The sequence below is a fragment of the Archocentrus centrarchus genome, chromosome 22 (genome assembly GCF_007364275.1).
Source record: "Archocentrus centrarchus isolate MPI-CPG fArcCen1 chromosome 22, fArcCen1, whole genome shotgun sequence".
NCBI lineage: Eukaryota > Metazoa > Chordata > Actinopteri > Cichliformes > Cichlidae > Archocentrus > Archocentrus centrarchus.
This window is the reverse complement of record NC_044367.1, coordinates 19,190,337-19,215,720: the sequence shown is the minus strand read 5'-3', so window position 1 is coordinate 19,215,720 and position 25,384 is coordinate 19,190,337. Positions and strand designations below refer to the sequence as shown.

Genomic DNA, 25,384 nt, shown 5'->3' with positions numbered 1-25,384 from the left:
GTGGGGAGTTGTATGACAGCTGTAAAAATCCCATAAAGTTTGAATTAGTTTTTCAGCTTTTGCCAGTAAATTATTTACCATCATCAACAGTCTGGGAAGAGCGTGAACTGTGAGCTGTGGCTGACAGGTTTGGGTCAAGGTCATGTGCAAGAGAAAAAAAAGAAAAAAAAAAAAAAAAGTCAGATTTTGGAATCTGTGAAACTGGTAGTGCAGTGAAAAACACTGCATAATAGCAAATGCATAATAGCATGCAGTCTGGATCAGCCATGAAGAAAAGTTTAGTTTTTTTTATTATCCAATCATCAGTAACTGGATGGGAAGCATGAGGAAAAAAGCATACTGAGGTAGAAAATATGTGCTAGAAGCCAGCAAAATTGGTTCAGTCTGCAGTGAGCAAACCCACAATGCCTGTTTTTGATGGAAGTAAATAATTTACTTACATAGGATGACAACTGTAGTTTGCTGTAAAAGAGTGCTTGAGCCAGATCGTGCAAGTAAAGTTGGGAAGTGGAATTGTATCTTGAGTTTGTTGTTGTTGTTTTCTGCTTCAATATGTGCATCTATGGAGACCTGCAGTTTCAACAGTCTGAGTCAATACCTCCTATCAGTTACAGGGCTGCCAGAGAGGCATCCAGAGCAGCTGATTGTAAGCATGAAGGAGAAGGTGTGTGTGTGTGTGTGTGCGCGGGAGGGGGGGGTCTGAACACTCAGGTAACAGGGGGGAGGGTCAACTTGTTCTATTGCACATACATTTCTGCCTTTTCTTCATTTTCATGTTTCCAAAAAAAACAAAATCTCACAGTTATAAACAGGCAGCAAGTAGCATTATTTTAGTTTTTTTGTTTAAATAAAAAAAAAAAAAAAAAAAAAAAAAAAAAAAGGACAAAATGAGGAAAAAGCGCTTAATTAAACTGTAGCCAATACCAGAATATAATATTAATAATCATAAACAGGAATATTCACAAAAACAACAATAACCATATATAGCAACACAGGCAAAAAAAAAGTAACGTTACCTGTTTACATATCGATAAAAAAAACAAACAAACAAAAAAAAAACAACAGTGTAAAATTGATTGTCATTTTAAGATAAAAAGCATAACATCCAAGGCATCAACAGTAAGGAACTAACTGGGGGCTATAAAAGGTGACGAGGGCTTGGCAGGGGCGGGCGGGGTTTCACAAAACAAAAGTCCAAATGAACACAGAACCCATTTGGCGCACATGCGTCTGAGAGAGCTTTTGGCAGCTTTGAGTGCAGGAGAGCGGCGAAATAGAGGCAACAGTTTGCGCATGCCAGTCATCCATCTGTCTGTCCCAGAGTGGAGAAACTAACAGCAGGAGCCTCCGTTCGCTGCAACACCCCCCCCAGCTGTCCAATTTCATATCTTCAAAACTTCACCCAATGCCGGACGGTCGAGATGCAGCTTTAAGCGGGTGCTGTGGCTCATCCTAAGAGTTAAAAAAAAAAAAAAAAAAATCTCACAAGTCCCACGCCTGTCAAAATGAAGCAGGGAGAGATTCAAACTGGTGAAGAAGGCCGCGGCTGGGAGCGGAGAAAAGGACAGCGCCGAGAGAAGCGGCATGGCTTTGATTTGACCGAGCCCTGTGACCAAGAGAGGTAACGCTTGAAAAAGCTTTTCAAGCAGAGTAAAGGGGAGTTGGTGAGTTCTGGAAAGCACATCATTCCACGCAAAACGCACTCTCACTCAGTCCATGCATTCACAGTTCAATGAGTACATGGGAGCTGATCTGTCCCTGAATGTGCCAAGCAACAGAAATCTTCGTTTTTCACAAAATGTACAGAAACTTCACTGGAGGGTTTCTTCTTCTTTAGTTATATTTTTGTTTATTGTCCTTCTCCTGTCCCAGTAATTAAGCCATGCTGCCAGTGCAGTCAGTATGTATGGCCTTCCCTTTACTGCCAGTCATCGTCGTCGTCGTCCTCTCCGTCTGATGAGTCATCATTGGTGCTGTCGCCACCCACCTGTCGCGTCCCGTTCTGCTGCCGTGCAGCTAGGATGGCAGCGGCCTCGGCTGCTGCTTTTGCTGCCGCCCGCTCCTCGGCCTCTTTCTGCCGTAGTGCTGCAGCCTTCTTCTCTTGCTCGGCGTGGCTCTTCATGTGGGCACTGCGGCTCTTCACCTTATAGAAAATCCTGCAGGGTTTAGGGGAAAGGAGGTCAAAGATGCACTTTGTTTTAGAAGTCATTGCTCAAAGTGGTTACATTAATCCCTTCACGCTTTAAAAACAGCTAAGATACAATTCTACACAATTGCCTCATTTAATATGCAAGGCTCTATAAATATGCAAACTGGTCCTCTTGCTTCCTGAAAAGGAATGCAGTGCTAGTCCACATTTAATTGTGTTTTGTTAAGCAGGAAAACCCAGTGTTCAATTTAGAAGTCTGGAGGCCAGGAACACAGGAACACTGCTTTTAAGCATCAAGAGAGGTTAAAAAAAAAAGTTATGGATTTTTAAAGAAAAACTAAAGTGGCAGGAGCACACTGGACACCAGCTAAGTCCTGGCTATGCGAGTCTGTTTCACCATGATAAATGGAGGGTCAAAACAGACACACGGTTAAACAGAGAGCAGTGAGCTGAAATGAGTGCACAGACATGAGTCCTCTGGCGTGACTTTTCAAAACAGATAATGTGTTGCAAATCTCTTTCCTCATCACTAGTTCAGACTAGTTACATATGAAACACTAGGTCTCTAAGCTGTATTTTTGAAACTCACTGGTACGTTGCAGTTCCACAGCCATGTCATTGATGACTTGTTTTCAGCATATTTAAAAAAAAAAAAATTCCTATAGACATGTTAACAAGGTTAAAAACTTGCCTGACGTGCATCACAGGTCAAGCAAGTAAGTCTCCTTTTAGATGAAGTCACTCACTTGGAGCACTAATGCAGAGAGCTCATGCAAAGAAAACAAGGCTGTCTGGAAAAAGGCGGAACCCATTACAGCTGCTGTTTGCCCGGCATGGTCACATCTAATCATAAAGCCTCTTATTTATCCAAGCTATACTGAAGTACTGCACATCGACACAAAAGGTTCTTGCACATTTACTCGTTCTAAGCTCAGTGCTTCCAGACAGCAAAGACTCTGTCTCTCTGTAAACACTGAGGTCAAAGTTCAGTAGGATACATGAAAACAAGCTTATAAACAAAAATCATTTTCAGTACCTTTTGTGCTTTCTCATATAATTGTGGAGAAACATTACAATTTCCAAGAGGATGTACCAAAATTGCTATCGGATTGATCATTTTAGCTCCACAATAAATGTTCCATCATGTGGCACAGCAGCAGGTCTGCACTGGGACTAAAGCGTGTTTTTCCAAGGCTCTGAATCACCTAGCTGAATTTCTGTGGTGGAGGATAGTTTATAATGAGGACAGTGAGCTGGTGTGAAGAGCGAACGTAGCGGTCTTCAAGTCACTGGGTAGAGCTGCATTGACAGGAGGTGTGATGTGCCATATCTACTCTGTGTTCCGGTTGCTAGGACACAGTTGGCAATAACAGGGCCGGTGTTGCCAGAGGACGAGCTGTTATTTTACCAAAGCATGACAGGACGGTTTGATTCTTTCAGAGACACCATGAGACACTTCCCTGTATTTACCATTCATATTCCAAGTGGGCAATAGAAGTACAAATATTTCCTGCAGAATTTTGTGTATTTACCATCTTGTCTTGTCTAAGGCTACTTACGCAACTTGACTGAGTGCTGCTGTCATCTTTACATAAGCAAACAGACCCACACCAGCATCTCTAACACAGCAGCAGTGACTGATGTGACATTTCTGATCACTGACCTGCCACATTTCTTGCAGGGAAATTCTCCCTCCTGTCCGGCTGAGCCTTTGTTCCCTGTGGAAGGACTTGTCCTGCGCGCGTTGCTGTCGTAGCGCTGTTTGGAGCTGGGAGGTGGCGGCTGAGGGGGGTGAATGACCCGGGAAAGCGGCTGCTCCCTCCCCACATCCTCCTGGCCTTTCATGATCAGAACAGTCCCAGGCTACACACCCAATAAAAGACAGAGATGTCATTAACATAAAAACTCCAAATACCTTCAACAGTATGCATGTACCTGGCAGCTAGCATGAATGAGGACACAATGAAACAGCATCAAATAAACCAGGCTGCATCTTTTGTCAACCAAAAAAAAAAAAAAAAGAAAAAAAAAGAAAAGAGGAGCAAACATTTCTTGTCCAGTCATTGTTTGGCAACAGACATCGTGGAGTTACACAATACAGATTGCAGAGGGGATGACTTGAGTTTTCTTCTCCAAAACCCCAGTAGGGGGCAGCAAAACCAACACCCATCCAGCAACTCAGGCAGTTTAGAAGGACAAGTTCTCAAGTGTAATAAATGTCTAAAGCAAGAACATAAAAATTTCTAAAGCAAGTTTGTTGCAGAATAATTTTTTTTTTTTTTTTTTTTTTTACACAATGTAATCTAGCTCAACTTTGAGCTCCCAAACTCTCCTGCACAGGTTTTCTTCACTTGAAATTAATATATATCTATGTTGGATATAAATGTGTGCTAAAACGCTTGCCTTTTAGCACAAGATATTTTAGAATAGTTTTTTGTGTGTGTGTGTGTGTGTGTGTGTGTGTGCACAAAAATAGAATAGTAAAGATGAAAAAAATATATATTTAGGATAACCACAGTAATAAATGAAATTCAGTGCAACCACATAATTACAAACAGTAATTGCATATTTATTTGTTCAAAAAAAAAAAAAAATAAGCAGCTTCCACCTGGAACACTAACCTTCATCTGTGAGTTAACACGCTTTGGGTTTGTGTTGTATTAGCAAATATTGTTTCATCTCATATATAAAACTGCGTTTTCTTTGGAAATTATCAAGTGATCCTTTCCATGGACCCTTCAGAGCAGCATCTTGGTCATACCTTTTCACCATTAACCAAACGCCTCATTATAGTTGATAGATCAAAAATGTAATGTATGTTAAATGGGACTGCAAAGGATAAAAATTAAGGATAAACAGTGCCTAAGAGATAAGAAAAGAGTGAAAGGATAGACTGCTGCACTGCTCAATTTGATTTCATTCACTACTTCATACAGATCTTCTACTTTCACACTTACATTATCTGCGGACTGCATCGTGTGAGACGTTCTGGTAGGGCAGACATCCTGTTTCCTGTCAGCTGACCCTTCCCATTTCCTGCTGTCCTCCTCCCGCTGTGGCTCCAGCCTGTGAGAGCCCTGCTGGCCCAAGAAATATGATGATTATAAGACATGTTTCGCGGGGGGGGGGAGACTTACATCTACTAGTATGTAGCATATTTGGAGAGCTAATTTATGCATGATGACATTCAGACTGCATCTTTCTTACGTATTGGTTTTGAGATATTTATACTTTACGAAGTGATATGCTGGAAATAATACAAGATGAAAGGTGGCTAGTTAAATACAACTATAGCAAAAGTGTTGCTACACATGTATGCAGCTCTATTGAGTTACTATAAAACAATGCAATGTTTCAACGCATGAAAAAACAAACAAAACCTCTGCTTCTATTATCAGTGCGTTACTATAACACCATGTGCCACAGGTGGAAACGGCTGCAGCTTTTTACATGGTTCAATTCAACACCAATGAGGATTCCTGCATTTATTAAACAGACTGCCTTTTATACATTAACTTCTGCAGAGCTAATGTGAAGCATGATTTGTGACTGACCTTGTGGTCCATCTCCTCCTCTGTGGTCCTGCTTTCCAAAGGCTCTGTCTCACCGTAGGTTAGCGTCCCATTGCGGCCGATCTTTACATGCTTCTTGTAAGTGTAGTAAAACTCCACACACTGTGCCACTGTCTTAGTGGTTACCTGTGAACCACACACACACACACACACACACACACACACACACACACACACACACACACGTTATTTGTTAGCGAATATTTCTTCTCTTTTTATAAAACATCCCTGGGATGAAGAAGCATTTCAGAGCTGCTAAAACCAGCAATTTCAACCAGTCATTTATTTGTGGAAACAACTGTTTGGAGCTTAAAAATATACTCAGACAAACCATTCTGTGATGTGTTTTTTTATTTATTGTTTTTTATGTATCATGGCAGTTTGGAATAATTTTCAACTTCAGTTTAATTATATTTGATTGATTCAAGAAACTCTGATGCAAATGCAGCTGGACCTAATAATTAATTTCAATATTGATTAATCCCCTACATCTCTTTTTCTTTATAGACAAAATAATTTGCTGACTATTAATGACAAACGCCTCTCACAATTCCCTGGTGCACTCGACACCTGACAGTTTATCAATAAACTATTGTCTCTCCATCTATTCAAATCAAGTTTCTAATTGTTTAGAAATGCTCAAAGGGCATTTTTTAAATTAGAGCAAAGACAGTGTGAGTGCCAAATTGAATTCAGAAGCTTCAATTTGATTTGGCCAATGAAGCTACAATAATTTAGCTAACATGGTGACTAGCGCTTGTGCTACTGGGTGACCACTTTGTAGCTAGTATGGTTGGCTTGGTCAACTAGCTGATGTGCTTGGTATGTGGTGGCAGGTAACAAGCTCTCCAAGCTGACCATATGGTGAAGGCGTGACCCATGCTAGTACCCAATTTTAGCTTGCTCAGGCACACTATTAAGCTAACACTTGCATTAGATGCAGTGAGAGAAGCTTTCTTAGTAATGTGAGAGAGGGAGTGTGGCTCTGTCTTGATGGAAGATAAAACTGTCTGAAGTGATTATATTGAGGTTGTATCACATCCACCATATTGGATGTGATACAACCTCCGCTAGGAAAAAATGTGTATTCCCCAATTGTTTGGCAAGTGGTTGCTGGCTGTTGTTGGGTGAAACTGGTCACAAAGAGGGTGCTGCACTAAAAACATCCTTAGGGTTGCTTTGGTCACTAGCAGTCACCTGTAGTTTGCATGGAAGATGCCACCTGCAAAAACTCGCTAACTACGATCACAATCTAATGTGAAGCAAGCTGGAAACAGAAAATGCTTGGCTTCAAAGTAAAAGTACTGAAGCCAACACATTTTACTTTGAATGCAAACTGTCTTTTCACAGTTTCACTCTCATTCAAAGTAGCTGGTGAGTGCAGACAAGTTGGCATATTCCACGCAAACTACGGGGGACAGCAGTTAGTGACCAAAGGTACAGTCAGGGATTACACATTTTTCACCTCATAACCCCTGGTTGCCAGATCGTTGCGAACCACCCTCTAGGCCTATGTGACTGGGGTCTTATTCACTTGGCCCTACACTGTCACTATGGTTATCATATATCCAAAATGGCAGTGAGACACTGAAATGAAAAAGTTTGAAATGAGAGATAACTGCTTCCACCTTGATGTCTGTAATGGTTCAGATAACAAAATAATATCATTTTTGAGCATAATCGGTGTTGACTATGACCCACCAAATAATCAAACCAGATGGAAGTACTCTTCCTAAGTGACTCAAAAGGAGAAAAAAAAAAAATATGGTGTGCACATTGTTCACAGTACAAAGTCTGCTTACTTGACAGCTACTAGCCTTGTTCTTCCACCACAAGAGTCAAGGCTTTCCTCTCTTGAAGTTTGAAAGCACAGACATACGGTACCTGTTTCTGCACCATGAAGAAATCCTTCTTGTATGCAGCAATGCCTTTGTTAAACTGGCGTCTCTCAGCTGATGTCCAACTGTCTGATCCTGCAGAGGGGAGGCACGGACAGACAGAGGGAGAGGAGGAGGAAGAGGACAAGGAGAGGTAGAAAGAAAAATGTAGTGATCCATTTCCATAACTATCCAAAACTATTTCCATATTATATAAAGGGTGAGTGGAGCCCTGTCAAGTTCAGTCCCACCCCCACTCTCAACACACACACTACTGGATAAACAATGGCTCCCCTGTCTTCAGCTTGGGATTAACCACATGCTGTAAGCCTCTCCACCCCCTCCCCAATTCTCCTGCTTCCCTCATCACACTGACCCTGACAATCCTCCACAGTCACCCACTACCCCACCACCACCACACGCTCACTACTGCAGCTGCCGCCGCTTTGAAGCAAGGCTGAGCACTCAGAAAGTCAATCACTGTTTTAATGATGAAAGCACAGAAAGGAGGGTTAAAAATGGTCCAAAGAATAAAATGAAAAGCCAAAATATGCGCACACACAGGTTCATCTTGGTTGAAATCTGAATTTTCAGTGATTTATGAGAATGTATATTGAATGAGTGGGGTTTCAAAAAAAAAGAGCAGCAATGGATGTGACTTTTACTCAACAATGTCACAAAAACCAGGATGGTGCATAAATATAGTTTATCCAATGCAATTTAATATAAACTCAGTCTAATATCTTACTATATAGCAACTTGCTTTGTCAAGTCAACAGTCTAAAACCACCACACTATGAATGTAATATCACTGCAGACTGAAACCAACCAAACAACTTGGAGAAAAAAAAAACTAAGGTTATTTGAAAATACTTTTTTTCCTTGACTTACCTGAGTAGTGGTAGTTGGACAGATGATGAGAATTTGGGAAAATTGGATTCCTCAGCATCAGCATGGACAGAGCAGCCTGAAAAACAAATACCATGCCATACCATTAATGTTTGAAAGTGAGTAAACACGGCACAGCAGCAGTGATTGTTACGAGCCTTTATACAGCCAGTCCCTCCTGCTACACAAACCCTACTCTTGCTCTATTAGGCGCTCAAATTGAGCTTTTATAGATCTGTAAAACACTCTGAGCCAAACCATGAATCAACTGCTCACAGGTAACTAGGGACTGAGATAACCACCATTCTCATTTTCCCTGCAAATGCCAGGTATCTCACTGTTTTATATCACAACCGCGCACACTCTCTGCCATTGTCAAAATAACAATTAACTTTGTGTTCTTTAAGAAGAAACTGACTGTGCACGAATGCTGGAAGGCGGCAGCTCGAGCCGGCCCGCTGCAGAGAGTGGGCGCTTTGACAGCCCCCTCCCCCTCCCTTTGTGGTTTCCCTGACAACGCTGGACCACTGCTGGTCGCTAGGGCCTGAAATCTTAACCAGCAGCATCATAAAGCACTCTGACAGCTCTCCTGCTATGCTGCAAGTCAACTCCTGCTTCAGTAATGGAAGTATTGATTTAGGATCTTCATTAAAGTCACTGTAATGAAGGACAATGTAATGCACAATGCAAAGAGTCTTCCTCTGTTGACGATGGTCATGCACGATTATACCACACAAGGTTAGATCCTTTTAAGTCGTCTTTACACTAACTCCTGTATCAGGTGCAAATAGAAAGCCATCATTGCTTTCTATTTCCAATTCTGGCTATTTCTTTTTAATATCCCAGCATCCCCTTGCAACTGTTGCTTCATCCCTCCCACCTTTTAATAATAATACATTTAATCACACAATAATAACAAAAAATGAAATAGATACATTTATAAAAAACAAAATCCCAGGATGCTCAGTTGCTGGTAATTTAATGGGGCTGATATGGTGGGTAAGAGCCACTAGAGATGCTGCCTCATCATCATTTAACAGCAACCACTATTTGACCTCATTACAACAAGCACAGAGGATATTTTTTCCCCCTCACACACACACACTGAGGTTTGGTGTGTTTTCTGTAAATGCAAATGCAAAATGTTTTATTATTCTGCCATTGGATGCAGCTGTGAAAGATAAAGTTCACTTAATGGTTTGCATGTTTCAGTATCAGTGCTGAAATCTTCACTAGATCTGATGATGAGCTCTGATGCAACTAGTGGTCTGCAGTAAATATGAGACACAGGATGCATGATAGCTGCGGTGTAGTGGAACACCCATCTGTCTGGGCAGATTTCTCAGTAACGCCACGCTGAGTGATCGCAAGGTCATAGACATTTATGTCACATGTTGCATTTAAGATGTTTTCTCTGGTGAGTAAAGCTAACAAGAATGTGTGAACCTGATAACATGACTGACAGCAATGGTACGCTTTACTGGGCATGCCATCTTGAATGATGCCTTGATCTTTCATGTGAGGTCAAAGTGTGAATCAAGGCAAAAATCACAGTTAGAACGTAATACCGATCACCTGGGAATGCAGCTAGCAATTTTATCAACCAATAAAGATATGTTTACTACCATGTATAACAAAGAAAAACAGCAGATACCTGCAACTAAGAACATGAGGACTATTAAAGATTTGGCATATTTACTTAAGAAAAAATAGCATTAACTATTTTCTGATTCTCAACTGATTAAATAAAAGTGTTTCAGCTCTACGGCCTCTAACAGCACGTGTAACTATGTGGCTCAATAAGGATCAGTCTGCTTCTGACTAAACAACCAAACGGTCTTACGATCTCCGTCATCTCGGGCCACCAAAGTTTCAGAACAAAGCAACCTGAAAATCTACTGATCACTCACTTCCTTTCAGGACTCAGTGAGTGCTGAGCTGAAGGCACTTAATGACTACATTAAAACATGAACATGCAGGTGCACTCATGACCTAAACCTTACATGTACAAGCAGGCAGTCTGTGTGTGTTATTTTATATATATATATATATAAAACAAAGGCCTAACACAGGCCCTGAGAGATAAATCTGACTCTTCAGTTGAGCCATCTACTGCTCACTGTTCACATGTTGTTCACTGAAGCCTCATCAGAAACGGTCTCAGTGGACGGGTGGCTACATTTTTGAAATAGTGCTGGCCTATTTTCAGCGTACTGAAGCTGCAGCTTGACATGTTTTCTGCAGGCAGGATTTAATTATTTTGACAAGGACACATCAGTACAAATACTGATTTTGTTCTTCATTCATCTGCCTGGTTTCTCCTATAGTAAATGACAGACAGTACTGTTCACATGAGATTTTAAATCAAAAGAAATCAAAAATCTCAAGCTAAGTACAGAAAGTCAAATAGCTATTTAAAAAAATATTAGTTTTAACTATTTATTTGTGAACTGTTGTTATTTGCTTCTGTACTGTGACAAAAATGAATCACGAATTCTGCTACTGGGACCACTGAAATTATAAATGAGCACAGAAGGACTGTGCATGATGCCTTACGCCTGAGTCATGTTCTACGAAAGACAGATGCTGATGTGCACGTTCTTCTATATATGCTGTTATAATGAACAGACTGAGCATGCAGGCACTTTATACAAATGATGATGATGACCACCTGAACACAAGAAGACACTAGTTACTGACACAGGAACACAGATTTTATCTGCGATCTGTAAGTGAAAACAATCTGTAAGAGGTAAACAGGTTGGTGTAAATGAGTGGGTTAGAAGAAAACCTGGCTTGAGTCCGAATGCTGAAATACAGCTCCCGGTTATGTTTCTGTTATTCATGGAAATCCCTGTTGCAGTCAGTATGGATTGTTCTATTGCGCTCACCATTATGTCCCCTTTGCACTCATACAGACAATGGTGGGCTAACTCCTGGTTGGTGCCTCCTCCACACAAAACGCTGGAGCAGGCCAAGTGCATGAGGTCTTCCACTGAAAGAGCAAGAGAGAAAAAATATTTTACATACAGTGCTGGAAATAAGAAGATAAATTAAGATCAATTATAAAAAAATACAGCATGCAGTACATAAAGACACAGTATGGATGGTTTCATTGTACTGGTGTGTGTTTATTACCCAGAAATCAACAAATTTACCTACTGCAAAGTATATTTCACCACATTAGAAAATTTTTATACTATTAATTCAAATTCTTATAAAGAACCAAATGTTTTCTTTAAAGTGTATAACTTTAATTTATCTTTAATTAATTTAACTCTTCACAAAATCATCTTGGTCCTGCACCAACGATCTGTGTGCCGTTATTTAAGCTTTCCGTTTCACATCATGTTCTCAAAAACTCTCAGGCAGTGCCCAACCTTTCTCCTCGAAGTCGGTTTTTCCCTCCAGTTCGCTCAGGGGAACCCAGACCAGGTCCGCACGATGATGATCCAGCTCGACAGCCGATCGCTGCCTCAGCTCTGGCACCTCTGCCTGGTACCGTGACCCAATATTTATGCGCCTGGGAACAGGACATCAGTTTTAGAAACAAGGCAGAAGACGGTTCAGTTTTGGATTGATCTATTTAAAATTCATCAACTCCTTCTGCATTCATGAGGCATTTATTCACTCAGCATATGCTTCATGAGCATCAAGTTTCACTTTACAGTAAAGCTTGTGATATTTCTGAAATCTTATTTTTAGTTCCCTGTCACAGAAAAACTACAGAGGCACTCTGGCTCTGAACATTGCAGGTGTTATACTGTAAACTGGTGTTTGCCTTTGCAAGAAAAAGGGCAAAAATAATTGTAAATCATAGATACAATTCTTTAATAGCTTACATATGAATGCAAACCAGATATCTCAGTGCTACAGCTGTGAAAATGATGCTGTCAACAGATAGTGCTAGGATATCCCCTCCCTCCCCTGCATTTCCAGAGAAACTGCAGTGTATCCAGCTGAGTATATGTGTGTGTGTGTGTCTACTCTGGCAGCCTCCCCCAGAGAAAGTGGGCTGCTAAAACCTGACCTGCAAAGGCTCTTGTGTGTTTGAAAGTACACCAGATCCAGCTGAAAACATGATTCATGGGAGGCCTCCCTAGCACGTCCCTGACTAACATCTGAGCAGCTGGCATCAGTGAGGCAATAGCTTGCACAATGCAACCCCATAAACTAAACTCACTGTTGACAGAACTATAAAAAAAAATGAGCCCCCCCTCCCAAAATGGGGGGAAAAAAATGCAGTTCTAATTTTCATACACACCCAGCTATCACTGGCTCTGTTCATTTATGGAGTAACTGCTGATTTTACCTAAGAATATGTTTGAAGTTCTAATCCTCACAATGTCTGAGTTATTCTAAGATTTCTTTCCCAACAGCTGGTCTTTTTAAAATGTTTTTGATTAGATTGTGCAATATTATTTCTCTGTATTTATAACAACCTAAGTGCAACCAATGAGTACCCTCAAACCAAAACGAGACACGTAACCCTTCTGCATTATCAGTAACAGCTACATGTGGTACATTGTTAACTCTGGACATGTGCCCATTCTAATCATTTTCAAAACCCTGCCAAAACTTTAAATAACATTTGCATATCACACTGAAACCAGGTTACATGGATAACCTAAACTGTCATCTTTGTGTATGCTTACTACCATTCAAACTGTCTTTATTATAAAAGGAAATGATCTATTGAGACATTAGGCCGCATAGTTGATTCAAAAAGACAACTCCTGGTAATAATCGTAGCTGTGGATGACAGAGCGAAAGAATTCAGTGGTAACTGTGGTGAAGGGGAGGGTCTATATTTTCCTTCAAGACATTTCATAGTTCAATCCACTGTTATGATTTGAATAATTCATTGTACCAATATAATTCCTTTCAAAATGGCACTTAACCTCCAAACTGGTCAGACAGGAGAAATACTCACGGCTCAATGCTGACTGGAGTGGCCTCACTCATAGCAGACAAAACCGGTGGTGTGATGTCGCAGCTGTCTAAAGTGTCAGCATAATACAAACATAATATACTCAGTCTAGCAACAACAAAAAGACAGCACAGGAGTACACTAACATGTAGTTATTCATAATGCTAATATTTAAACTAGGGGTGGGACTCGATTAAAAAAATTTATCGAATTAATTACAAGCTTTGTAATTATTTAATCGAAATTAATCGCATTTTAATCGCATTTCAATATTTGACATGAGAAATATTAATTTAAGTTTAGTTGATGAATGAATCAATATACATAAGCTTAAACTTCAAAATTTTGTTTATTTTCCCACCAGTCTACTACACAGACCAATGAAGGGTGGCAGTGCTCCTGTGATAAGCAAACACCTGAAATTAAAGTTAAGCATCATAACTGGATAGTTTTATTCAACATTAATGTCTCACTTGTTATAGTTGGAAATTAATCATTAGCTCAGCTGTATTCCTTGATGTTGAAATGTGTTATGCTTGTTTTAACAGCTTATTTTGAATTAAAGACTTAAAATTAAACCACAAAAAGGAGAAAAAGTTCGTTCTCCGTTTAACCAGCTGCTGTTACACAGCTGTGCTTCGCACTCACGGTTGCTAGGCGACATGAGCTACGCAGAGGTGACGGCAGCTGATATGAAGGCTAGCCGCTCACTTCCGTTCGTGTTCGTGGGCTGCGAAAGACGTGGGCCGGGTCCTTCGCAGGATGCGGCCCCTAATTTGGACATTGTGCGTCGATATAATCTGTATGCCGGGAACTCGCGCACTGAGAAACGTTCCACGGTGCAAAGTGCGATTAAAATGCGTTAAAATTTTTAACGCGTTAATTTCCCCGTAATTAATTAATCGAAATTAACGCGTTAAAGTCCCACCCCTAATTTAAACAATTTATCTGCTCTGATATTCAGGTATTTGTGGTGAACTACAGCAAGGTGCTTATTACAAGTGCACAAAAGTTTTAATTTCCCCAGTTTAGATGTTCTGTGGATAATTAAATTAGGTCTCATAAACTTAATTTTTTTACTTACTGGAACGTAATAGGCTGCGTGTGGCTGACTTGGGTGTAGCAGGAGGGGGCAGGCCCGGGCCACTGGCTGCAGCAGATGACAAGAAAGTGGAAAAGTACAGGCCAGAGCCTTCACGAACAGGGCTAAGGATTGGCGGTGGCGTATAGGGGGGCATGGTGATAGGATTGTCGGCAAGGCGTACGGGGGAGCGTAGGTGGCTTTGGTAAGGTGTAATGCTGGAGTAGGCGGATGGGGCGATGAATAAAGGTTTAGGTGGTGGGATGAAGAGAGGCTCAGGGCGTGGACGACGCTTGGACTTTTTGCCGTCGTCATCTTTTTCACCCTCTGCACTATCATTCTGGGAAGGAAAGAAATGTCTTTTAAAGAGGTGAAGTCATCACATAAGTTTCTGTGTGTTACATTAAAAACACATAAAAATACATTATATACACACACACACACACACACACACACACTGGTTTTGTGATTGTAAAAACCTTCAAAGAGATAGAGGGAGAACAGGGGGGACCCCCCCCCCCCCCCAACTCTTAGGTACATAATGTACAGCATGGCATTGCTAAACCCTGCTAATCTGCTTGATCTGGGACAGAGCAAATGGTTCACCAGTTATCCCCCCTCCCAAATACAAATAAATAGGGAGAAAGGGAGAAATGGTTTAGGTCTAATATGGGGGCAGGGAAGACATGAAGCATGAGTGGGGTGGGGGTATTTGTGGGTGGGACAATGTGGAATAAATCCTTGGATGTGTGTGGAAAAAACAGACATATAAAAGATGGGACTTCAGTCTATTCTCCCTTTTTCTTTGTCATTTCCTTCTTAGAGTTTGGTGAATGAGTTCTGTATATAAAAATGTGTTTTAAATTTAAAAAACACAAAAAATAAAACAAAAAAAAAAAAAAAAGCAGCAAGAATTTATATGTACCCACCTGCTCTGCACTGTCTGACAATGAATTCCTGAGTGAGCGTCTTCGAGTGACAATGACCGAGGGCTTGTGGTCTGTGCGGCCGAGCTCCTGGGGGTTTGAAGACCTGTGGGGCCAGCTATTTGCCAGAGTTGCTTCGTCCCTCTCGGGAGACGACGGTTCCTGCCTCCGGACTGGAACAGACACGGGGATGACGAGTGGAACAAGGTTGTCGTCTCGGGGTCGCTTAGGGTTCATGCTCTCTTGTTCTGTGGGACTCCAAGGCCTGTGTGGCTCCTGACAGATGAAAATTAGTTGTTGCAAAGCTCTTTATAAATGGTTTTCTCTTAAACATATGAAATCATATCAAAAATTATATGCAGTGAAAATGCATGTCAACATCCATACTAAATGAGAGCTTGAAGGTATTAAAAAAATCTAACTCCAGAAACAACGCTATTGTGACAGCTACAGACTGACCAGAGGAGGATGACTAATTAAATCAACTCCCTATAAACAACATTTGCAAACAAGGCCACCCCCTACCAACTGCAAGGACGAGTAGCTTTGTTTTCCAGCTTAGCACACCCAGCAAATAGATCTGATTAACAGGATGGGTGTTAAGTCACCTGAGCAGGCTCCTAAACTTTAATCAGTAAAGTAAGTTGGGATCCCAAAAAACAAAACTAAACAAAAATTAATTGATACATGCACTCAATCATTAAATGTTTTCTTAAATGAAAGAACATTTCAAACATCCAAATTTCAGATAATGTCTCACTCTCAGCCATTTCGCTGTGCTTTCCATAAACTATATTTTACTGCTAGGTGCAGCACTTTAGTGACATATTTCACATGCACTTCAATGGAACAAACCCCCAAAAGCATTCTTCACAGTTTTTCCTTCGAGAAACCATAATGAGTGGGCCTGAGCAGCCTCTGTGCTGCGATCAACTGAGGAACAACTTCAAAGTAATCTAAACTACCACATTATAGGACAGCCGAAGGCAGATGCATGCTGTCTCTGCACACTGCATCTTCATGGTTAGAAAGGCATGCAGCAGTGTGGCTAAGCTGGAGCAGCTCTCATTATTGCTGGTGGAAAACTCCAGCCCTTCCACCAAAGTGGTGGAGAGCTATTCTGCTGAGCACTGCAGGCCGGGCAACCCTGCACCCCTCCCTGAATAGATGGAGGGGGGGGAGGGCAGGCTGGAGTTTCTCTCCTTTGATTGGGAGGGTGTGCAAGCATGTAACTAAACACAGTGTCTGTACAATCAGCTAACTGTGAGGCAAATTCAGGGCAAAGCCATGCTTAACTATAGACGTACTGACTCAGCACTGTTTGGCAACAGGGTTTGTTGCGCAATCAAGACATTCAGCACATAAACACAGATAACTGTATGACTTTGCATGGTACATCAAGGTATAATATCAGGTTTGTACATTTAACAAACCCTGTGAGAAGTGAAAAGTAAAACATGGACCTGCTCATAAAGCTTATTTTACCCTGTTATAATATTAACTATATGAAGTTTTGTTTTAGCTGCAGATTTTCCCCACAAGGCAGAGCTGAACAGTTTACTTCTGTGGTGTACACTTCACTGGGCTCTGATTACACTCAGCATCTCTTCCAGCAACACGTTAATCACAAACAACACAAGTTTTGGCACAGTTTTCCTGGCAGTGGCATTTGTCCCAGTTCCCACTCTTGCTCTGGGAGTAAAAATCCCAATGCAATTATACCCTGGGATAGCACTAGAAAACTAGACTTCGAGCTCTCACCGAAATATTTGCAATTAAGGCTTCCAGCTTGTAGTGACAAGTTTAGATTTAAACTGCAGTGCAATCACTAGGATTCAGAACATTCTGTCCTTTTCTATTAATGCTTATTTCTGCAGTCTTTATACTTGATAGAAAACAGCTGAGAAGTAGATGAGTGGGCAAAACAACACAGAAAACAGAAAGGCACATAAAAGCAAAGGCAAAGGGGAAAAAATGGCTGCATATTTTGCCAGTTTCCAAATCAAATTATACATTTACCTTGAGATGTGATGGTGGAGACTCCCTTTCTGAGGCCTTCTGAGCAAGCATCTCCAGGTTGACCTCCTGGGAAACCCTGCGTTTCCTGCGTGTGCTTTGGATGACACCTGTTGGGGCTGCCTGGATGTCTCGTGCCCCGTTCTGAGGTCCCTGAAGCACCGGCGGCGCCTGCTCCAAGGGGACAGAGAGAAAGGGATTGTCGGAAGGTGCGCCACCTTCCTTGGAGAGCCGCCGAGATCTGCGAAGCTGCGTTTGGGATTGAAGTTGTGTCTGAGGCTGAGTCAGGGGCTCAGACTGCAGAGGGGGCTGCAATGGATCTGATGGCTGCTGTGGTTCTGGTGTGATGTCCTGGATAATTGGTTCCTGGATCTTTGGCGGAGCTGGACCAGAGGACTCCTGGGAGTGTACCACAACAGGCTGGGGGTGAGCATGAGGGTTTACATTTTGTACACCAGAGTAATAGTCAAGCACATGGGGGTTTTGTTGATGCTGCTGATGCTGCATTTGCTGAATTTGGAGCTGTTGCTGCTGTTGTTGTTGCTGTATCTTTTGTTGCTGCTGCTCATGCTGTATTTGTTGCTGCTGCTGTAGCTGTTGCTGCACATGCTGTTGATGTTGAAGGATTTGTTGCTGCTGCATTTGTTGCTGGATTATATGTTGTTGCCGTTGTATTTGTTCTTGCTTCTGCAGCTGCTGTAAGTGATGTTGGGGTTTTGCATTTGGTGCCGAGTAGTTTGGTGGGTTAGGCAGAGTTGTCCTGTTCCCTTGAAAGGTCTGGTAGTAGGGAGGCAGATGCTGCTTAGGCTGACCAAAGGCCACCTGAAAGGACTGCAAGACCGAGCTTCCTCCTGGGTGCGATATACTCTGCTGCTGGGTATTGAGCACCCCTGATTTCAAGGTCTCCTGAAAGGCTTGGGACTGCTGCTGTTCCCACTCCATCCCCCGAGACTTGGCTACATCCCTAAACACTTCCACTGCAGGTTTGTCTGCAGCTCTGTTAGGGGGTTGTTGATGTGGCTGTAGGCCAGGGGTCTCTTGCATTGATTTCACAAACACATTCTGGGTCCTTGAGTCATTTACTCCTCCGATGTAGTTTGCAAAGCTTTGGCCCCAGTTAGGCATGGTCCAAGAGGCAGCTCTTGGCTGCTGCTGAGTGGGCTCCTGGTGAGCCCACTTCATGGGTACAGTCTGCTGATAATGACCTCTGCTGTGGTCACCCTTATCTGGGCTGAAGATCACAGAGTTGAGGTACATATGAGGGCCCTCTGGATTGGACGTCACAGTACTTGCAGCCTCGCTCTGTCCAGGCTCTGAGGAAGTACCACTTGGAACATAGTAGGACCCATCCGGGTGCTGAGAAGTCTCCTTCATTGCTACACTTTGATCACTGAAAAATGTGATGCGTTTGCCTGTTCTTTTGGCGGTGGGTTTCTGCTGGGCTGGTACGCTCATGACGGGCATGAATATTCCGAAGCAGGTAAATATTTTCAGTCAACTAAAGCAATAATTCTCCACTTGTATTTATCAATCCAACCATCAAAGATGGAAATATACAAGTATACCCTTCTGTGGGGTATGTATAATAAAATAAAGCCGTAAAACCACACTGACGTCAGTTTAAGCAGGAGCCAGGTCAAGCAAGATTATCTTCTATCCCCTCTGAAGTTCTTTGTGACCTAATCACAGGTTGTCAGCCGGGGGTGAACAGATATGAAGAAGTTTGTGTGCTTTGCTCATTCATGGGCAACACCCTGTAGAGAAAATGAGACAGAGGTCAAGAACCGAGCCAGCAGTCTAAAGGGACTCTCCCACTGGAGGGTCTCATTAGCATCCCTGCCTCAGTGGTGTAAAAACCCGTTGTTTGCTTTTTCAGCACGTGTGAGAAGAGAGCATGCGAGGGCTCGGCCTATTCACTACATGACAAAGGGATGATGTCCTACATACAGAATGGCATGTATACAACCAGAACTGCATACAGAGCTGGAAATCAATAGTTCCTGGAAATGTTATCACAGGATATATTACTGTGCCATGTTTAATGATAAGCCTTTACATCAGCACCGGAACAAAAACAAGCACTGAAAAATGTTAAATGTTCATTGCACCACTGCGTTATCTCCTTTATCAAACTTCTCACAGCTCACGACCTTTGACAGAAAGGAAGCTCCCTTTCCCGCCTAACAGACAGCAGGCTGAAAGTGACAGAAACCACCTTTTTTTCTTACAACTCCGTGACTCATCAAAGGTAAAAAAAGAAAAAGTGAACCCGTGTCCTTTGAACCATGGCTGTAGACTTGAAAAAGAAGGGCAACTGAAAGTGAGCAAAGATGAGTCAGTATGAAACTATCTATGCAAAGGGGGGAGCGGGGAGCAAGGAAAAAGTCAAAATGGCCTTCAAGGCTTTCGTAGCTTATGAGGGATCTTGACAACTGCTGTGGTAACCCGTTATCAAAAATATTATCCGGTGTCCAAGCTTTGGAACAGATTTTGACACAGTGCAGTTTGTCAAAAAGATCTCGGCTGTTTTTGTGTAAATTTCAATCATTCCACCATCTGCATAAAACAAAACAAATCTTGTGCAGTACTTAACGATCTAAAGAGAAAAGCATTACGGATTTTTAATCACTGCACGACTCATGTTGCACAAGACAATTTGACAAGATGATTATGTAAATGAATACAAGAATCTTTACAGGATGGCCTTGCCAAAGGCCCTTTCTGACAACATAGGAAGTGACTGACAATTGTCACCCTTTACTCTGGTGACCTGGTAAGACACACACACACACTTCTTAAAATAGACAGCTGCAGCTGTTCAGGTCCTGCATTGGCTGCAGGCACTACTGACAGAGTGAATGGCCACACTCTGTGGCTAAGAAACTGTTTTTGCATCAGTAGCAACACAATGTGGTGTTACACATGCATGCAGACACGTTGTCACACCCTGTAAGACATCCTCTACGAAACAATGCACGTTTGTTGTAGAACGATTCTGCCTGGAGCAATAAATAAATAAATAAGTAAATAACTGCTGATTATAAGGGTGACCATGCCCAGCATTAACCACTCCATCTGAGGTGAGAGATCATCATGACGCATCGCGAGTGAAGCCTTACACAAGCCCCGGGGTTTAGCCCAATAAACAAACTAACACGTTAAATGGCTTAAAATAAATGTCAAGCACCATTAGCCGCCCTAATCCATCGCCATTTCCTAATTCAAAATCAGCACCAGCGCTCATACGCGGCCTGCACAAATAAAGAAAACGAACGAAGACTCAACATGTTCCCCTGGATCCCCCCCTCCCTCCACATCACTTTCTGTGGTCAGCCAGATCAGCGCTATTTTACGAGAAGCCCTTTGTTGCAGAAAACGGATTATCTACTCAGTAATGCCGTGTCCCATTGTAACAAACCGAAACAACAATGCAGCTCCCGTGACAAAAAAGAAAAAAAGTGCGGTGGCACGGCTAACAGACAACGCTAATCGATTCAACTTGTCAAAAGATTAATACGTCACGTTTCTTTCCATGCATTTGCGTTGCAATCCGCTTTGACTGGCACGTTAAACACGTCCTACAAGGCAAGCGACGAGTCCCGCACGGAGGTCCGACGATCAGCAGCTACGCTCGCAGAGTCCGCCGCAGCGAGGTAAACAAAACTTTGTCAGCAAGCTGTGGCCACAATAACATGCAGTGTCGACCGTATCAACAACGCCACAGTCATCGACAGCGTGGCTCCGGCCCCGTGCCCCCCGTTACTTACTGTGTTTGTCATGAAAGCTGCTACTAACGGCAGCTCAGCCCGCACGATCGCACACTCGCTGCTCTGTGCGGCCAGCAGCGGCAGCAGGCCCGCACAATACACTCTTGCGATGATGACTGCATACATCCCCAAGGTTGACTCATGCTATGTTGCTGACCTCATTCACTGCTACTTTTCTTCTCTTCACCACCCCTTACAAAGAGGGAAAATTGGGGAGGTCAATGTTGCTGCGTAAACAGAAGTCCTTCCCGATCGGAAACGGGGCGCTAATCTGCAGAAACACGAGCGCAATGCCGCCGCTGTCTGTTGCACGTTGTTGCACTATGATTGCACTAAAATCTCACACTGGCAATGCGGCCTATTTGCTGTACACGGAGCTTCTCCGTGTCTCCGACCGTCTTGTGATTTCCCCCCACCCCAGCCACCAACCCATCCCTCCAACACCGCCAGCGCGCTGGCCACACCCACTTCCCTGCCCATATAAGGTCTTCCTCTGACATTCAAGGCGCCGTAATTTACGGAGCAAGATCCTTCTCAGTCCATGCGGGAAATTCCAACACACATGGGAGGACCGAAGGTCTGAAGGGGGAAGGACGTTCACTTTCCTTTCACGACATTCACACTTCTTGTTTTCTTTCTATTGAAAAAAAAACAAACAACTTTCTATTGAATATTTTCTCTTGAAATACATGTGAAATGTTTACACATGGAAACAGCAAACGGAAGATTATTTCTGGAGGCTGCAGAGGCCTCTGAGGGTGTGAGGCACAGAAAGTGTTTATAACAGGGGTAATGTGATTCAGCTTTCCATATCCAACAATGAAATAATACTTCATAGAAACCACACTATCTTGAATTCAATGGGGTTGCAACATAATATTTTCATTACCTTAGGAAACAGCACAAAATACACGCCCAATGTCCTGACAGAAAATACAGATAAGGAGCAAATCCCCATACTGCATCATAGACTGGAACCAGAGATTATAAGGATCTGTAAATGCAAAACAGCTGAAACTACTATCCAAATAAGTATATTGTTAAATAAAAGTGGAAATGAGATGTAGTCGAAGTAGAAACTGGCTGTTTCACAAACATCCAATAGGAGGAAGTGCACAGGTGCAATTAAAGTGGGTGCACTAATATATCAGCTGACCATCTGTATGCTGGGCTGGATTATCCACTTGCCAAGGGGCCCAATTCCAAGAGTCAAATGAAAAAAAAAAAACTTTAGATCTTTAAACTGTATAAACATTTATATATATTTCTATTATAACAAAATGATATGATAGGGAGAATGCAGTTCTTTAGTCTATATTTCACCTGCCCCTTTCTGCCCCTACATTGCTGAGTCTATCCAAAGCTCAGCTAGCTATGGCTGACACAATACCTCCACAACAAATGAAACAAGCTGAAGTGGGGTTACCAAATGACAGAGGAAAATAGAAAAACATCCATCGATTTTATGCCGCTTATCTGGGTCCGGGTCGCAGAAATGCCCAGACCTCCCTCTCCCAGGCCACCTCCTCCAGCTCTTCCATGGGGACACCGAGGTATTCTCAAACCAGCCGAGAGATGTAATCTTTCCAGTGTGCCTCCTCCAAGTTGGGCATGCACAGAGCACCTCACCTAGGAGGCGCCCGGGAGGCACAGATGCCCAAACCACCTCAACTGGCTCCTTTTGATGTGGAGGAGGAGCAGCTCTACTTTGAGCCCCTCCTGAATGGCCAAGCTCCTCACCCTCTCTCTAAGGCTGGGCCCAGCTACCCTTTGGAGGAAGCTCATTTCCGCTGCTTGTAACCACAAAAAAACAGGGTAATGTGTTTTTAATGAAAGTTTCCATTATTTCTTCAACCAATTCAGCAAGTTAATTTAGAGGGTAGATGTAGCAGCAGCACAATCGCAGTGGATTTGTGACCTGAAACTGTGGTTAAAGCTAAATGAAGAAGCCAGGCTGCTCTCATCAGCAGAACGCCTGCTGCACCTCACAAATGAAGAAGCAAGTATCCAGGGAATATTTTTTGCCTGAATCATTATTACTATTATTTTTCCTTTGAGAAGGAAAAAAATGATACATTTTCTATAAGCGGCCACATCCCAAAATCGTGCTTTTCATGAGAAAAGCTCTCTGAGCTCTACTTGTGCACTGATTTTTATTTTAACACTCATCTGAATGGGACTGTGAACAAGTACAACAGTGATACAGGTGTGTGTGTGTGTGTGTGTGTGTGTGTGTGTGTGTGTGTGTGTGTGTGTGTGTGTGTAAGGACACTTAAGAGTATTATCCTTAAAGTTTTTAGTGAAACTGTGTATTATGATGGTCTCTATTTAAAACTATTCTGTGCACATGTATGTATATATTCCTATATGATATTTCTAATTACTGAATAAAAAAAAAAAAAAAAAAAAAAAAGCATGACCATGAAAATAAGTTGGCTAGGGCCCACCAAACATTTGTGCCCAGGAGTAGGAGCCTGTAACCTGCAATGATCTGGGCATGTTTGTATGACATTAATAATAGTGGTGGTTTTCACATGTGACACTGTGCACTGGCTAAAGGGCTAAAGATTTCTTTCTTTCCCATGCATACAAAGACAATAAATGCCAAAAACTAAAATACCCCACAGGAAACTAAACAAAAACATTGGTAATGACACTGGCTGTTGGTCAAATTGCTATTTTATGAATTCCTATAAATATATACTGAGGGTACAGTTGGACAGCCATTAATATTTTACCTTTGCTGTGATCCCTCATTGAACATGCATTGTTAGTCATTAATACCTTGTAAATTTGAACCAAACCCAAATTAAGGTGGCATGACCTACCCATGTTGAAATATCATGTCAGGTCATCATGACACAAACATCTGTCTGCATAAAGTAGCCCTTAAAAAAGTAAAATAGTTTCTGTAGTTAGAAGTAATTAATTAGTCAACAGTAGACTGCACAGGGTTGTTTTTTTTTTCTTTTTTTTCTTATGTGTAAAGGATAAATTATCACTGAATTCCTTGAATTTTTGTTACAGCACTGGGCAAAATCAAGACAGTACAGGCCTTTAGTCTGCCCTTCTTCTCTGTGGATCTTAAATATAAAGTTTAAAGCCTGAAGACATTCACAGACTGTCATGTCTGTCACGGCATCAGGTACGCTGGAGTGAGCTTTCTCTCCAGGATGCACAATTTAAAGGTGACAGCCGAAACAACTGGTTGATTAATTGCTTAGTCAATAATATATGAGGTCATTTTCTTAAGTTAAGAACGAAATTCAGAAAAGGAAAGCAAGACAGCACAAAAAAACTAAGTATTTTTCCTCTATCTGCTGACATTTTAGAGCCCATATTCTTAATCAGTACATGAAATCTAATCTATCATGTACACAACAAGAGACGTTTTTAAACAGTGCACTAAATGTCACTGTAACGGCTGACGTATTTTTGCAGTAGCTGACCAAAACTGATGCTTCTCCTTAATAAAGTCACGTTTCAGCACGTCGCTACCTTCCTCACATGCAGATGTCAGTGTTTATGTAGGAGGGACTTTTCAAATAAATGACATCGCTGTTATGAATGAAACTCCGGGGGCTTTTTGCATCTTGCGTGTGTAAGGGGGACATAGGTTAAAATAAAAAAGGAGTCAGATCAGAGCTAGCTGTCTAGTAATGTCACATTAATGTGGCTAATAACGAGTGATTGCCTCGTAAACAAAACACTTAGCAGCATGCACAAGAAGCCTTTATAGCGTCACAGTACTTACATTAAACTCTGTCCCTCCATGGCACATAAGCCTTCAACATCTCGCTGTTTCGACGGCGCCCCGCTGCAGCTAATGTTGGCGACATGCTACTGTAGAGACTGACTCAAACATCAAACTTTTGTTTTTTTCCTCTCCCGATTTCTTCACCAGGCGTCACTTCCCAGTTACACATTGATTCCGTTTAGCTAGCACTCGGTGCTGGAATGGGACATTACGTCCCTTTAGAACAATTAGTGAGAATCGTACCGACTGTGAAGGCAAATGTAGTTCAATAAATTGCTAAAATGTTAATTAGTTGCAGTGTTAATGAACTCGACTAATGAAACAGGGATGTTGAGGGCGCGTGCAGTTTGTCTTAACGGCTCAACGGCACCTAGTTTATGACTGTTTATGACAGGCAAGATAGTAAACCCCCGCTACACTG

General features: G+C 42.1%; 1 protein-coding gene across 2 annotated transcripts; it reads right to left on the bottom strand.

The window, feature by feature from the left end:
• Positions 1–897: 897 nt before the first annotated feature.
• On the bottom strand, positions 898–25,321 carry mideasb (mitotic deacetylase associated SANT domain protein b). Of its 2 annotated transcripts, none has more exons than XM_030719669.1 (13): positions 24,961–25,321; positions 17,443–19,193; positions 15,427–15,699; positions 14,501–14,837; positions 13,420–13,486; positions 11,867–12,009; positions 11,378–11,481; positions 8,490–8,565; positions 7,606–7,694; positions 5,704–5,847; positions 5,107–5,226; positions 3,813–4,012; positions 898–2,156 (listed from the first exon to the last, which is right to left on the bottom strand). In XM_030719669.1, the coding sequence occupies exons 2-13, from the start codon at positions 18,901–18,903 to the stop codon at positions 1,919–1,921; spliced, it is 3,252 nt and encodes a 1,083-aa protein (XP_030575529.1). In that variant the 5' UTR covers positions 18,904–19,193; positions 24,961–25,321; the 3' UTR covers positions 898–1,918. The 2 variants fall into 2 exon arrangements, with proteins under 2 accessions (XP_030575529.1, XP_030575532.1); XM_030719672.1 differs by lacking the exon at positions 24,961–25,321 and adding an exon at positions 21,207–21,562.
• Positions 25,322–25,384: the final 63 nt, after the last annotated feature.

Excerpts from the sequence above, each read along its gene's own strand:
- mideasb (XM_030719669.1), bottom strand. The coding sequence starts at position 18,903 with ATGCCCGTCATGAGCGTACCAGCCCAGCAGAAACCCACCGCCAAAAGA. Across the intron at positions 12,010-13,419 it reads ACTCCAGTCAGCATTGAGCC|GCGCATAAATATTGGGTCAC; the intron begins GTGAGTATTTCT and ends TCCTGTTCCCAG. Across the intron at positions 5,848-7,605 it reads TCTTCATGGTGCAGAAACAG|GTAACCACTAAGACAGTGGC; the intron begins GTACCGTATGTC and ends TGTGGTTCACAG.